This window comes from Corvus cornix, chromosome 11 (genome assembly GCF_000738735.6).
Source record: "Corvus cornix cornix isolate S_Up_H32 chromosome 11, ASM73873v5, whole genome shotgun sequence".
NCBI lineage: Eukaryota > Metazoa > Chordata > Aves > Passeriformes > Corvidae > Corvus > Corvus cornix.
This window is the reverse complement of record NC_046341.1, coordinates 10,243,214-10,258,525: the sequence shown is the minus strand read 5'-3', so window position 1 is coordinate 10,258,525 and position 15,312 is coordinate 10,243,214. Positions and strand designations below refer to the sequence as shown.

The window sequence follows — 15,312 nt, the reverse complement described above, 5'->3', positions numbered from 1 at the left end:
AAATCCACTGAAGTTCTTTTGTTACGTTATTCCACATATTACTAATGTTTAAGGATGATTTGTTTAAGACTGCACATTTCAACTACCTAACAGTAAAGAATGAAAAGCTTCTTGCTACAAGCTAAAAAGAAAGTCTTTACCATGCTCCTTGAAGAGCTCATTTTCACATTACTCAGGCTTCATTATGCTGAATCAATATTCGTTTAGTCACTGGGTTATTGACATATTTTAAAATAAAAGTATACCCTTCAGCTACTGCACTCATTACGGGTAATTTGTCTTGTCAGGGAGCAGGGAATATTATCCCAGTCTTTCAGGGGCTGACAGCCCATGGAAATACCTCCCCTTGGTTACAACTGTAAATAATTTTAAGGTAAAATATTGAAAAATCAATGACTGTTTCCTGCAATCTGTCACAAACAAATCAATCATAATCTGCACAGCCAGAGAGTATGATTTGAAGGAGATGAGAGCAGATGTAATTCTTGGCTGGAATCTCTCATTTCAAAATCACTTCACATAATGGTATCATCATTTAAACACTTAGCAGTCACTGCAACTGCCACTCATAACATCTAGTTGGACAAAACCACAAGGAAGAGGAGGAGAAATGCCACTGCTGTTATGTAAACAAACACTTTATTTCAATGGTTGCAACATTAGCGAATTTCACAGATATAACAACAAGGCTTGCCCCTCCACTAACGTCCCAGGTGCTTTTCCTTCCCAGTGGAAGACTGCCTATAAATTAGCCTCTCAAAATGCAAAGCATTACAAATTTTAAAACCAAACTATGCTTCACAAAAGGTGAGAAATAATATCTGGTACTAATACTACTTCTAAAAATATTTTTCATTCACTCCAAATCACGCATAACAGAATTACGTATCAAATTCTTAAGAGATTAAGAAAGGAGAATTATCTGAGGTACCTTTGTCTTTTTAAGAGCAATAAGGACTTCAATGCTTCTTTGTCTTCTACATATTATATTTCACATCTAATTTTCATTAAGCACACACTGACTCAACTTTAGGGTAGGAACCACTGCAAAGTACATGGGAAAGAAAGTCATAACCTACATAAATTAATTGCTAAAATATTTTCAACTTGCATTCAAAGATTAAATGTTGTATATGGAATTACATCAGTATAAAGGATCAATTTATACATAACGAATTAACTACTGCATTCAGAATGCTATAAACTGACCTTTGTACATGTGAATAAATTGTGTAAAACTAATCTATTTTTATGGAGTAACACTAACACTTAGACTAAAATTATTTCCTCATTTGTCCCCCCACCTCACTACATTTTCACCACAACACTACAGTGTTTAAAAGAATTCTCTGCAGATAAAACAGGATAAAACTGTTGTGTAACTGCAACCATAGGCCTAAGCCTGCATTTCTTGCACAAACAAAATTTAGAAATGCTCATGGAGTGTTTCCCTCTGGAGTCTGTAATTTGAGCTCTTAATCTTTAATGTGCAGAGCCCGTTATCACATACTAATTTTAATCACATTAACCTTAGCGACTCCTAATTCTGAATATTTATCTTACAACTGTGAGACTAAGAAAAAATTGCAATCAAAAACATTAAATTATTTTCTCTTTTCTTGAAAAAAATCCCTTAATGCTGTTTGTAAAAATGAAAGAATAGGGCATATTGTACATCTAAGTAAACCTCTCCCAGGTTTGCCTTCCTTTAATGCAAGCTTTAAGTCTCTTTATCTTCTACATGGAAAACACACATCTCTAACTCTTTATTGATACACATCAAAACCATTATTGTTTGTAACAGCTGGACAGATTCTCTTTCTTAGCAAAATAAATTATTTAAAAAAAAAGAAACTGAAGTCTTAGGCCAGAAGAAGCAGTTAGTGCCTTAGAGGCTAACTAAGTGTAAGTGTAAATATCAGCCATGAAGAGAATCAGCTTATTGTGGGGAAAGGCCACTCCACAGCGAAAGGAAGCGGGAGGAGGCAGTGGGTGAGGAATTGCTAAGAAACAGAGTAGCTCCTAGAAACGAGTTGCAGCTCCCCACTTTTTACCTGGATGAGATCTATAATGAAGCAATCCAATAGACAGCCTCAGGCTCCTCAGCCCTTTCAAATCTCCTCCCTGGCCCAGTGACACTCACAGAGGGAAGCCCTGCTCACTACACTAAGCCATTGTGTGAGGGAGAAGAGCAGCGTGTACGGAACGCGTCGGCAGCTTCCGCCTGTGCCATTCCCCTGAGCCAGGTTCTCATTTCTTGCGACAATCACCTAATTAGGTGGGTCAAGAATTGCAGAAGATAGAAGAGATTCATTCTTCCTACATACCAGTTCTCCTATTTGTAAAAATGAAGGCAATGGCTCTTCCACTCCATTGTAAGGCACTTAATAAATGTTAATAACAATTAAGTCAGTCACATCTCCCAGACAACACTGTCAGATCTTTTTTTGCAGTATTTCAGAACTATTGGGCTCAGGAGGGAGCTCCCACAAGCTCCAGACAGAAAAGGACTCACGAATTCCATCCTTCAAAGCAAGAGGTCACAGAGGGCTGTGCCACAGCAGACATTTCACAAGCCCTGAGGAGCAAGAGTAGCACATGCCACTGCACTGCAGATGTTTATGGGTCAGCACTGTGAGTGCAATTTCCTGCTGGACAAAGCATTAAGATGCTCTAACAGCTAGTAGGACCGTGAAGTCTTTCTGGTTAAGAAGTTGAACTAGATTCAATTTTTTGAATGAAAAGATATTTTTTATTCCATCTTTATCAAGAAACAAAACAACTACTGGTTATGGAAACAGCTGTAAAAAAAAAGACACTGGCTTAAAGAAAGCTACTAACATTTCTTCTAGTACCCACCTTCTCCATTTACTGCTCTCACTCATAATGTTCATTTAAGTCACTGGCATATGTTCATTTACTTAATGCAGCTCCACACAATCACCAAACAATATAGCAATGCCATATTACACCATGCAACATTACTGATATTACACTATTAGCAATACTCTACCTAATGAAGTTTATAAAGTCTTCACGTTTGGGCGTTACGGAAAGATGAAGAATCCTGCTTCGAAATAGCTCCTGCCTTCCAATTCTGCTCTTCCCTTCTTCAGCATTGCTGAGACCATCTCACTGAGCTCATCTGGGGAGGACAAAAATAGAAAGAAAAGAACATACTTATTACAGTTCTTGTCACCTGCACTGCGTGACTTTCTCAACAGGAACGGGAATAAAGTTGACGTATCTGGAAACATTAATTCTGCATTTTGTAAGTGACTGAACCCAGCACCACAAAGGAAAGTGCCCCTACTGTAATGCTTTGCTTAATGAATCATATCATACTCACAGCAGATTACTTACCATTAACTCTGAACAGGACTTAATATGGTTAAAAAGACTGCAAGCCCAGATGCATTCCAGCTTTGTACTAGGTCTCTTCCCATATTCAGGCAGGCACAGGACAGGATGGACTGCTGGGTTCATTCTCCCTACAGTGGGCCTCACTGCTTCTCTCTAGGATGCAATCTATAAAGATTAAAAAAAGGGACATATGGAGAATGAGGGATGGAACAAAAATTCAGTATTTGTCACTAATTCAGACAGCATGTTTCTCTGACAAACAAGGATTACAGACTGAGCAATGCAAGGGTTTCTTCACCCATTGATCCAGCACGTTTGTTAAATCCCACAGACACTGTGTTAGTATCACATCCCACTGGATGATGTTCAACCATGCATGTTCCAAGAGGCACACCACAAACAGGTGCCGATGGAAATCAAAGATCTGAGGAATGTGAAAGTTTAATGGCATTTTGCTAATGAACCAGTAACAGCATTAATAACCTGCTCTTGGTCAAAAGCACAACAGTCTAAAAATTATACAAGCACGAACACCATTTTACATCTGAACATTTCTGAGACAAGCAGAGCTCCTGTTAGGTAAACTGAGGCTGAGGTTACATGAACAAATCTAGGTCATAGGATGTGCCAGAAATGCAAGAAGAAAACAAACCCAGGTCTAGCCCCTTGCCTGCTACCAAGTTTTCCCATCCCTTCTCAGCCAGTCTAAAAGTCTCTCCACCCTTCTGCAGCCTCCACCCTCTCAAAGAACTACCTGGATGACCTCAGCTTAAGTTTTACTTAGGGACACAGCAACACAGTGTATACTACAGGAAATATCAGCAGAATTTTAACTAAAACAATAAATCAAATACTGAAATAAACTTAAGAAAAAGCATAAAGGAAAAAAATACCTTTAAAATTACTTTTGAAACTTAGGCTCTACAGAGCTGTCCTCTTCCCAAGAGACATTCATGGAACTTAATGCCTAGAGGAGCTGGGAGACAGCAAGGTCCTTCCTAGATAAAAGCCAGAAAGTCAGCACAAACAAAGTAATTCTTGCACTGCCAATATCATAAAGAAGTTGTAGGCACCTTTTTATAATGACAGAGTGCTCTTAATAAAAGCTTCAAGCAGGTTTTACAGCTGCATATTGTCCAATGAAACCAGTAATAAACAGCACTGTAGAATTATTTAGTGCAACTCCAATACGCTGAGAGTCTCAACCTCGGTTTTATTTATCACACAGGCTAAAATGTTAGTTCTTGTCTTTAGAGTAGCAGCCAAGCTTGTAGCTATCTTTTATCCCAGCACACTGCCATCTGGATATTGATACTTTGCTCTGGGATATGAAAGAAGAGCATAGTTACCTAACACAGCTTGATTGAAAACACAGGACCTACATATTATACCATGCATTATTCTACACAAAATTAAATCTGAAGGGCAGGAAAATTTCTGTAGATGTCATCAGAGAATATTTCAGAGGTAAATGCTGTGTTCTTGATCCGCACTAGAAATGCTAAGAAATACTGTAAAAAAATATGTGCTTACGAAAAGAAAAAGCTCGTTTTTGCTCTGTTGGGGAAAAAAGAAATTGCTCAGGAAGGTGCATCTCCTTCTGGAAGAGCAGGAGAGTCATCAGTCACATGTTCATTAGTACAGTAAACTCTGTTATGGTGATCCATATTCACCTTGAAAGGTCCAACCGGTTTGTTTTTCTCCTCAAGCAGTGATTTATATAATAATAAAAAAAAAATGCTAGTTCTACAAATACATTCACATTAATCTGCAAAAATCAGCTTCAAGAATCATCTACATCTGCATTACCGACATTAAGGAATACAGACTAAAAAGCTCTAATATTAATAAAACCCTGGAAATGATAAAGAATTCCTTGGGTGTAAGGCCAGAAAGGCTACCTGGCTTTATGCTTCAGAGAGGTACTGCTGAGCTCTTGCAAACACTGGTCATAAAGACTGCAAATATATGTAAGTAAAGCAGATAAAGAACAAAATCTTTGGAACACAACACTGCTATTAAGTCACCCACCTCTAACACTCACACCGGAGGCCAGGTTACAGCTACAGGAGCTCCAACCATGCTGCAGCACCTGCAGGCAAAAGAGAATTTGCCACCATGAGGGAAGCTATGGGCTCATGTACATCCCATAAAACGGCACAGGGAGCCACAGCCATCCTTCCCACTGAGCTGCTCCTCATTTGCTGTAGGAGCCAACTAACAGTAGATGTGGCTTGCTTTAAGTGAAAAACTTGTTTCAGACATGAAAGAGAGCAGTTTTTTATTTTTTACTCAGGGTCTATTTTCTGCATATGTCCATGGAACTGTAAGTAAAATAAACCCTCAAGACATTCTTAACTTAGTCCATACTATGCCAACAAATTCAAGCAAATAATGGCATTTAAGTTAATTACAGGAAACTTCAAGGAAACTGAAATACAGTTTCAGGTTCTCCCATGATACTGTCAAGATCTTTGGAGTTACATGCTCAATACAATAACTAGGTGCTTGAAAGGCTTGTCAGCTGCACTTCTGTATTTCATTCCACACACTAAAAAGGTTTGCTGAAGCAATTTAAAAAAAAGAAAAGACTGGAACTGATAATCAGGTTTTCTTTTAGCAGACAAGAAGAGATTTAACATAGACAGGCTTGGAGAGAAAAACAAAACTCTAAGCTACCTAATACCCAAGTGCTAGGGACGGAAGAGTTGTTCTTGGTGTTCACGAGTTTACACCTCGCTCTCAGACCACAAACACAGAGAGTGTGAACAAGGAGCATCTCAGGCAAAAGAAGCCCAGGCAGAAAAAACAACAGAGCATCTGAGGGTGTCTTGCCCAGAGAGCTCCTTCAGGGACCCCTCACCCAGGCTGAGAGCCACAAACACTGGCACTTCCACTGCGCTGCCTGACCCTGGAACTCCCAGCACTGCACCTGAGGGAAGCAGTGTCTGGTGGGAAAGGGCCCCTAAGTTTTACAGCCAATATTTTACATGCGATTTTTTAGCTCTTACCCAGTTAATAATGTATTGATTTAACACACAAAGACACAGGCCCCTCCCTCCTCTTTGCAAGCTAATTAGTTTTACTTCTATGATAGTGCAAAGATGAGAAAGAAAATTTTCTTTTCTCTTCGTGCCTAATTTAAAAAATGAATATTCACATGTATTTATTTTCCTCTGTTATGAGTTGTTAATACTTTTAAATATACTGTACAAAACATCTCTTCTCAGATGTTTCCAGCAGCAATTTCCACTACCGAGTCTCACAGTTTTTTTTTTCATAGGACAGCTTTAAATGAAACAAGATACCTTGTAGGGGAAATACTTTTTAATTTTTTTTTTCTTTAAGAGGATTCCCTTTAGCATCACATACAGATCTCCTGATAATATAGTCACAAATTGAACTGGAGAAACAAATTATTGAGTGTCTAAGGTCAGGTATTCTGATAAAGAAATATCAAAAAGGTTTCGACAAAACAGCCTCCTTCTCATCTACCCCTGTAAAAAGAAAAAAAAGTTGAAATGATCTCCTAATGCATCTCCCTTCATAATTCATGCTGAAAGATGACATTTTCTCAGGATCTTAATTAAGATAATGATGAACACCTGTGTCGGCATTCTTTGGCAAGACAGCATTATCCATCATAATCTTTTAAGTACTCTCAAAAAAACCCAACAAAATCGCATGACGGAACCAATCTGTTGCCTCTCCTCGCACTAAGTTTTACATCTCAGACACACAGGAGAACGATTAGATCTTTAAAGACTGCAATAAAAACAGGATCGTTAGATTTTAAAGTTTCAACAGAAAGTAGCTATTAAATTAATTAAATTAAGGTGTATCATATCCAAGATAGCCAAGTTTAACTCCATTCACTACAAGCCACCTGGAACCAAACCACTTACAGTTAGAGCCTACTAACAGCTGTACTTTTAAAATATAGTTTGCTGTTACTTTCAGGAACATCCTGCCTCTTTTTAACCTCCCAGAAAGAAAATATTCTCAGCTGATCCCTACTGTACGTTCATGCACTAATTTATTAAGCCATTTTATGCTGTACCACACATATTTGCACACCCTCAACGAAATTATGCAAAAGAAATCAATGTAGAAAAACAAATATGCAAGTTCAAATATTGCTACATTTTGTGCAGTCATCTCAAATCCAAGTTCCTCTCATGCCAAAAACCCTGCTGGAGTCCAACTACTAAACTAACCAAAGACCTTTTAAACAGCTTTGTGGGATCAGCCCATCAGATTGAAAGCTACAAAAATAGTGATTCTAATTATTTATTTATACAAGCGGAATCTAAATTCACATGCTGGAATTTAAATAAAGTGAAGAGCGCATAAGCAGCCTGTAAATCCTTCCCACTGTTAAATAGGATTTTAAGGGCAAGTGTTTTCTCTATTACATTAACAATTTATCTTCCAAAAAATTATGAGAAAAATATACAAAGTCCAGAATTTTAATATCAACTTGCACTGATATAGTTTCACTGGCAGCTGCAAAGTACACAAACTCCTGACACCAAGAATCCATCCATACCTTCAAATGCACATACCTTCACCAAAAATGAAGAGAAGTAGCAAATGTATTCTCAAGCCCCACATTTGTTAACAGAACTAATGAACAACATAGGAGTCTTGAAACAAACTTCTTATTTCCCTTCGATCAAATGGCTGAAAAGTCCTGTAAAGCAGATTAGTCTTAGGCTTTCACATTTTAATATGCTGCTATCAGAGGAAAAGGCTGCTGTGACTAGTCATTCAGTAGAGCTATCAGTGTGCAAATAAAGCAGAAAATAGAGACATCCTTAAGAAATGAGTCTCAAATTTGATATAAAGTGAAGGTGACAACCACAGCGATAAAACTATAAACTAAATGTTTCAAGATCTTGAATAATTATCTACAGTTCTTTTAAAATTGCAAAGAATATAAAAGTAGCATAATACAGTGAGAATGTCAGTTTGATAGGCACTTACAATCCTGATGGCATAAGAGTCCTATCACTACGGTTTATTAATCAGCTCTGGTATCATGTTGCAATGCATGAAAGTATGCATGAACTCACCACAGTTTCCAAAATGTATGCCTACAGAAGAAAGATTAGTGGAACATCAGAAATAAAGAGGGTAATTTTACATGATGTTAACCTTACCTCCTCTTCAAAAAAGTCAGATGCCATGGGAAGATGGTTAAAACTTCTGCTTCTTCCTACAAAGAAAGGAGCACGGAAAAGCAGTTAGTTATTCTAGTCACATATAAAATGAATGTTAAATGTATAAAACTCGACCAGATGATATCTCACTCCCCGAACAAGGGGGATTGTCAGAGGATTATGACAGAGAGCTTTTGAGTGGAAAACGAAATGCAGTGCTCCAGAGCGATCGCTAAAATTAAGCCGGGGACAAATACCGGTGACACCGTGCAGCTGAAAACTGATGAAAGTGCACACCTGTGTGGATTGAGCATGTAAGCGTGCGAGCCGGGGATGGACCCGTCCCGTTTACCGGGGCAGAACCACATAGAGTTTAAAGAGACGAAATTCTGCACACCGCACATTAAAAAACTAAATTAAAAAAAAAAAAAAACAAAAAACCAAAACAAAAGGGGGGCGAGGGGGGTGCAAGAGGATAGAGGGAACGGCCAGACCAAGCGCGGCTCGGCAGCAGCGCCGAGGAGGAGCCGAGCCCGGCGTGGCCTCGCCAGGTCCCGCCCGGCGCCGCCAGGACCGGCGCGGGGCCGGGGCCGAACCCGCAGCGCGGCGGGGCCGGCCCGCGCCGCCCGTCAGGGGGCGCCCCCGCGGCGGGGCAGCGCCGCCTCCGAGCGCCCGAGCGGCTCCGCGGGCCCCGCTGGCCCCGCTCCCTCACCTCGGGCCGGGCCGGGCCGGGCCGGGCTGTGCTGAGCCCAGCGGGGCTGGTCCGGGCCGGGGGCGGCCCCGCGGCCCGCAGCGCCTCCGCGCGCCGTCCTGTCAGCGCCGCCTCCGGACTCCGCCGCAACCGCGCCCGAGCTGCCACCGCCCCTCCACACCCCGCGCTGAGGGACAGGTCCGCGGGCCCGTGGAAGAAGCGGAGCGCCCGCCGCCGGCGGGGGGACAGCCAGTCATGCGCCGGGACGGCCGGGGGCGGGACTGGCGGGGCCGCGGCCTGATGGGTACTGTAGTGCAGGGCAGGGCAGGGCAGGGCAGGGTAGGTTACTCTACTGTACGGCGGGCAGCGCCCGCCCAGCGGGCCTCCGTCCTGCCGCGTCCCCCGCGGAGACAGCGGGGCCAGCGCGCCCTGCCCGGCCGGCCCTTCCCGCGCAGCCCCGGCCCTGCAGCGCGGCCGCTCGGCAAGTCCCAGCCTGCGCCCAGCCGGGGGGCTGTGGATGTCGCCGCCGGGACGGAGCCCCGGAGACGGAGGGAGGGAGGGAGCGGGGCGGCGTCGGTGTCGCGACGGGGACACGGGTACCTCCTGCCCCGGCCTGCCCGTTTTAAAACACACCCCTGCTCCTCGCGTCGCCGGCTACGTCCCGCGGAGGAGCGCGGCGAGAGCATCAGGGTCGGAAAATGCAAAAGTTACAAAATAAAATCAATTCTAAAATGATAAATCTAATGATATCGCCCCCTCCCTCAACCGCAAAAGGCATGGCGGGTCCCGATGGCCGGGGGTCCGCGGCCGCTGGAGTAGCTCCTTTCCTCAACCGCAAGGGAAAAAAAATGCGAGAAGGGAATAAATCGGGATATGTTTCTGTTGGGAAATCTATCTGGTGGAATCACAAGAGATTACATCTTCTGATCGGCAGGGATTTATCCCAGTTCATATGGTTTTAATCTGCTTTCGCCTCGACCCTTCAATGAGCCGAGGGTGGGGAGAGGATACTCTGTGTGTTCCTTAGATCCGCGGGCAAACCCTCGCTCTGAGCGGTGTCTGCGGACCTATCTCAGCCCCCTCCGCTCCCCTCCGGATCGCCCTTCTCCCGCGACCGGCGCTGGGAGAGACTAAATCCGAGCCCCACGAAGCTGATCCCCGCTCCTGGCCGGAGCCCCACCGCCGCTCCGGCCGCACAGCCGCCGCAACAGGTCCGGCGGCGAGGCGGCCCCTGCTCGCGGGAGTGACCGGCCGAGCAGCCCAGCGCTGCCGGACCGGACCGGGCTGCGGCTCTTCCCCGACGAAAATCTCCTTTTTTGTTAAGGAAATCAAAACTAGCATCAGCAGCACTCCGCCGTATATCCCACCTCCAGTGATTTAGCGGAGGGAGGGGCAGGGGCAGAGAGCACGAGGAGGGGTGGCTGTGCAAGGGGGAGCCGGGCGGCTAATAAATCTTATTAAAGATCTATTTTTTTTTCATATACTGATTGGCTTGCATTCCGGCGCAGCGCGGCTCCGCACGGTATTTAGCACATGCAGAAAGTTGGAGCTGATCTTAAATGGCTCGGAGGTGACTGCAATCCAGGAGCCGGCGCACTTGAGCCTCTGAGCGCTGGGGAGGGCCAGGGAAGCGCGGAGCCCTCCCGCTGGTTGGGCCCGGCCGCGGCAGCCCAGCGGGGTCCTGCCAGTCCTTCCACTGACAACACCCCGCGAAGGAGGAGCCTCGCCGGGCCGTGCTGAAGGCGTCAGGAGCTGCAATTTCCAACTTAGCATCTTGGCAGGACCCTTCGGAAAGCGAGAACGAGGAGGAAGGGGAAAAAAAAAAGCCCCCCAGTGCAAGGGGGAGAGAGAGAGAAAGAGAGGAGGGGGGGAGGGAAAGAGGGGAAAGCAAGGGGGGGAGAAAAAGGAGGAAGCGGTGCCCGGCTGCAGGCGAAAGCGGAGCAGCGGCCCCGGCGCAGAGCAAGGTGCCGCCGCTGCCCAGCGGGCGAGGGCGGAGAGGCGCCCGCGAAGCCCCGGCCGCAGCCGCCCCAACCCGGCAGCGCGGCGGCTCCCTCCCGGCGCCTTGGGCTCCCGGGTATATGTGTGCGCCTGGCCATGTCGTATCCTCAGGGTTACTTGTACCAGCCGTCTGCGTCCTTGGCTCTCTATTCCTGCCCGGCGTACAGCACCAGCGTGATTTCCGGACCCAGGACCGATGAACTTGGGAGATCTTCTTCGGGCTCCGCTTTTTCCCCTTATGCCGGATCTACCGCCTTTACCGCCCCTTCCCCGGGTTACAACTCCCACCTCCAGTACGGCACCGACCCGGCCGCCGCCGCCGCCGCCGCCTTCACTTCCTACGTGGTAAGAGCAGCCGCGGGCAGCCGGCACCACGCCGGGCACGACGGCATCCCGCGGGCGCCTGCCCCCCCCTCCCGGGCCTGCTTTTTGTTCCCATTTTATTTTTGAGATCTCGGGGACAAAAGGGAGCGCGGCTCCCCGCCTCGCCGCCCAACTTTCCCGCACCGCCGCCGTGCGCTGCCGCACACTGTTGCTGGCGGCAGCGGCTGGCAGGGCCGGGCGCGGGGGAGCCGCCGGCACGGCTCGGGCGAGAAGGACCGGGGCAGGCGGGGACTGGTTTCATTCCCTATTAAAAGAAAAAAATAATATGTATAAAAAGCACCAATCGTAGTTCTGCAACAATTAACTTGTTGTGATTGAAAAGGGAATGAACCCAGGACCGGTCGGCGATGGGAGAAATCCGGGCGATAAATCCAGGCAACTTTCTCCTGCACGGCGATAATTAGGTTTAAATATTGCAGAGCTCTAATCCCATGGCCGCGAGCTGCTCCGCGGGGCTGTGCGGGGAAGTGAAGGGGAAGGTAGGGCACTTAGGGCACTGCGCCGCCGTGCGCGCCCGCGGGGCACCGCGGGGCCAGTCCGGGTGCGGGACATCCACACCGCAGAGCTGCGGCCACCGCCAGCGCCCCGCAGCTCCCCCAAAAAGCCGGCGAGTTTTGCTCAGCTTCTCTTCTATGTTTAGGGCATGGTTTCACAGTTCCTTCTTCCCTTTTTCTGTATCCTTTTCTTTTCTCTTTCTTTTCTCTTGCCTTTCCCCCCCCCCCCTCCCCCTTTTTTTGTTTCTCTTTTATAGTCTTTTTCTCTTTTCTCTTCTTCCCTTTATTTTTTCCCCCTCCCGTCCCTGGGCAGGGAGGAGCGGCCCAGCCCGTCCGGCCGCCTGGGCCCGGCAGGTTGTCTGCCGCGATCGCAGGGCGGGGGGAAGGCTCCTGTCCCCCTGCCTCTGTCGTCCCCCACGCCGCGCTGCCCACTTGCTTACCCGCTCCTGTATTTGGGGCAGAGCCGCTGATTGCTGCAGGCAGCCGGTGGTCTCCTGGGCCGGAGACTACGGGCCCCGGCGAGCCCTCAGGCCCTTCCTCCCGGGAAAGAGCCGGGGAGAAGCCGGGCCGGGCCCGGCGCTGGGGGAGAGTCGGCGGGGCGCGGGCAGGGGCCGCGGGCAGGCCCTGGCGTTGCCTTTGCCCTGTCATTGCCGCCCCGCGGCCGCCTGACCTCGCCCGCCGGGCCGCTCTCCCCTCTCTCCCCAGGGCTCGCCCTACGACCACACGCCGGGCATGGCCGGTTCCCTGGGGTACCACCCGTACGCGGCGCCCCTCGGCTCCTACCCCTACGGGGACCCCGCGTACCGCAAGAACGCGACGCGGGACGCCACGGCCACTCTCAAGGCCTGGCTCAACGAGCACCGGAAAAACCCCTACCCCACCAAGGGCGAGAAGATCATGCTGGCCATCATCACCAAAATGACCCTCACCCAGGTCTCCACCTGGTTCGCCAATGCACGGCGGCGGCTCAAGAAGGAGAACAAAATGACCTGGACCCCACGGAACCGCAGCGAGGATGAGGAGGAAGAGGAAAACATCGACCTGGAGAAAAATGACGAGGACGAGCCACAGAAACTGGAGGAGAAGGGGGACCCCGGGACGCCGGACACAGGTAGGACAGCGGGCTCGGGCCGGGTCATCGCGGCCGCGCCGTCGGGGCTGCCCCCGGCCCGGCGCGGGGCGGCCGTGGCCTGACGGCCTGTTCCCCGAGCGGGCAGCCGGGGCGGGGGGAGCCGGCGGGCAGCGGTGCGGGCCTGGTCACGGCGGGGACCGAGGGGTGGGCGGCGAAGTGGGTGGGCGGGTTTGGGGCGCAGGGCGAGCCCGAGAGCTGTCCCCCCACCCCTGTCCTTTCTCCCCCTACCAGGAGCGGCGGATCCCAAGGCAGCGCCGGGCTGCGAGCGCCTCCAGGAGTCCCCCGTCCCCCGGGAGGCCGAGAGCGGCCTCAGCGACTCGGATTGCAAAGAGCTAGCGGAGGAGCGGCTCGACGGGCCGCCCGTCCCCCACAAGGCGCCCGGCGCTTCGCCGCTGGGACCGTGCCCGGGGGCCGCGGGCCGCCGCCGGCGGGCGGAGAGGAGCCCCCGCCGTACCGCCCGCCCTCCGCCGCCGCCGGGCCGCCGCACGCCGCCGACCTGCACCCGCTGCTGCCCGCCGCCACCGGCGCCTCCGTCATCCACTCGCCGCAGCAGGCAGCCCTCGCCAAGCCCAAGCTCTGGTCGCTGGCCGAGATCGCCACCTCGGCGGACAAGGCTAAGGAGGCCGGCGGTGAGGCGGCACCCCCCGGCCCCGCCGGTGCTGGGCGGCGGCGGCCCGTCCCGCTCGCCGCCGCGGCCGCGCTCGCCGGCCGCGCAGTGCCCTTTCCCCAACGGGGCGGTCCTGCCCCGGCCGCTCTACTACACGGCTCCCTTCTACCCCGGCTACACGAACTACGGCTCCTTCGGGGCCCTGCACGGGCACCCCGCCCGCGGCCCCCCCGCCGCCGCCCCCGGCGCCCACTTCAATGGATTAAATCAGACTGTCCTCAGCAGAGCCGAGAGCCTGGCTAAAGACACTAAAATGATCAGGAGCCAGTCCCAAGTAGACCTTTGCAAAGACTCACCTTACGAACTGAAGAAAGGTATGTCCAACATTTAATATCGGCTTCTCCTCCCTAACCCCTCCTGGGACTGTGGTTTTGTTATTTTTTTTTCATTTTTTTAATTTATTTGAGAGAAATAATAAATTGCTTTGGCAGTTATTTTTCCAGTACCAAAAGAAAAACAAAACAAACAGAAAAAGACCAGCTTCCCCTCCCTCCCACCACCCTCTTCAAAAGTTTATAGAGTCTATTTGAAATGGCTGGGTGGAAACCGCCCAGAAATGTCTTAAGCAAGTGAAAAGCAAACGAGTGACACGCTCTCTCTCACACACACAAAGAAGAAAGATTTGTATTAAATCTTATTCTGTATATTTAATGTAGCTTTTTTGTATTTAAATTGATAATACAGTATCTTTGAAGTAAATTATGAAATCAAGACAACTGTACAGGCATTAATGTTGTTTTCGTAATATAAATATATACATTTCTGTGTCTTTTTCCGAATTGTTTCATAGTTTTAAAATATATATATACAAGTTTAATTTAATTTTTTATGCCTATTGTTTTTTTTTCCTTGGGTGTGAGTTAAAGTATAATGCAAAAACAAGACAAAAAAAAAAGGAAATAGGTTATACGTATTAGATTAAAAAAAAAAACAACCCTGCAGCCGCCTTTGTAAAATGCAAATATTTAATTAAAAGAGATTTTTAACAGAATCAAAACCACTCTCTTTTTGCAACTGTTAGATACGTGCATAGCTGCGGAAAAATAAAAGCACGTCTTAAATGAGACGCGGGGCTCAATTTTGGATCTCACTGAAGACTTTTTGGGAGTGACAGGCAGTTTCTAAAAGGTCGGGGGGCTCCGGAGGCGAGAGCCGCCCGCGGGGCCAGGAGAGGCGAGCGGCGGCGGCAGCGGGACGGGGCCGGGTGCGGGAGGGACGCTGTTCCCGGAGGTGAAGGCTTAAATCAGGCCACGCACAAAAGCACTTGTTAGAAACACCAAATCGAAGCGCAGTCCCATCTTTTAACCTAATTACTCCCAATCAGTGTCGTGTTTTATGCAAAGCAATCAGCTGGTGAACTTTGCTAATGAGTTCGATTTTCTGCCAGATTTAGCCCGCGTCGCTGCAGCAGCGGTGCTGCG

The 15,312-nt window shown here is 48.5% G+C and overlaps 1 protein-coding gene and 1 long non-coding RNA gene across 13 annotated transcripts in view; one reads left to right on the top strand and one right to left on the bottom strand.

The window, feature by feature from the left end:
- Window positions 1–13,742, bottom strand: part of LOC104687473 — a 45,516-nt gene extending 31,774 nt beyond the window's left edge. For 2 of the 12 annotated variants that reach the window (XR_002044878.3, XR_002044879.3), the window contains exons 1-7: window positions 8,823–9,071; window positions 8,526–8,581; window positions 7,929–8,056; window positions 5,395–5,455; window positions 4,257–4,361; window positions 3,364–3,528; window positions 3,014–3,145 (exon numbers count right to left, since the gene is read on the bottom strand). This is a non-coding gene — a long non-coding RNA (uncharacterized LOC104687473). Of the gene's footprint in view, window positions 1–931; window positions 1,045–3,013; window positions 3,146–3,363; window positions 3,529–4,256; window positions 4,362–5,394; window positions 5,456–7,928; window positions 8,057–8,525; window positions 8,582–8,822; window positions 9,072–9,237; window positions 9,283–12,532; window positions 12,551–13,720 lie in introns of those variants that run through there. The other 10 variants (XR_751539.4, XR_005602890.1, XR_005602889.1 and 7 more) reach the window with 10 other exon arrangements.
- Window positions 11,216–14,882, top strand: IRX5 (iroquois homeobox 5). Its single transcript, XM_039558204.1, is given in 5 exon segments — window positions 11,216–11,559; window positions 12,798–13,203; window positions 13,456–13,655; window positions 13,658–13,881; window positions 13,883–14,882. Coding segments are annotated over 5 exon segments (1,419 nt in total). The 5' UTR covers window positions 11,216–11,310; the 3' UTR covers window positions 14,223–14,882.
- The last annotated feature ends 430 nt before the right edge of the window (window positions 14,883–15,312 follow it).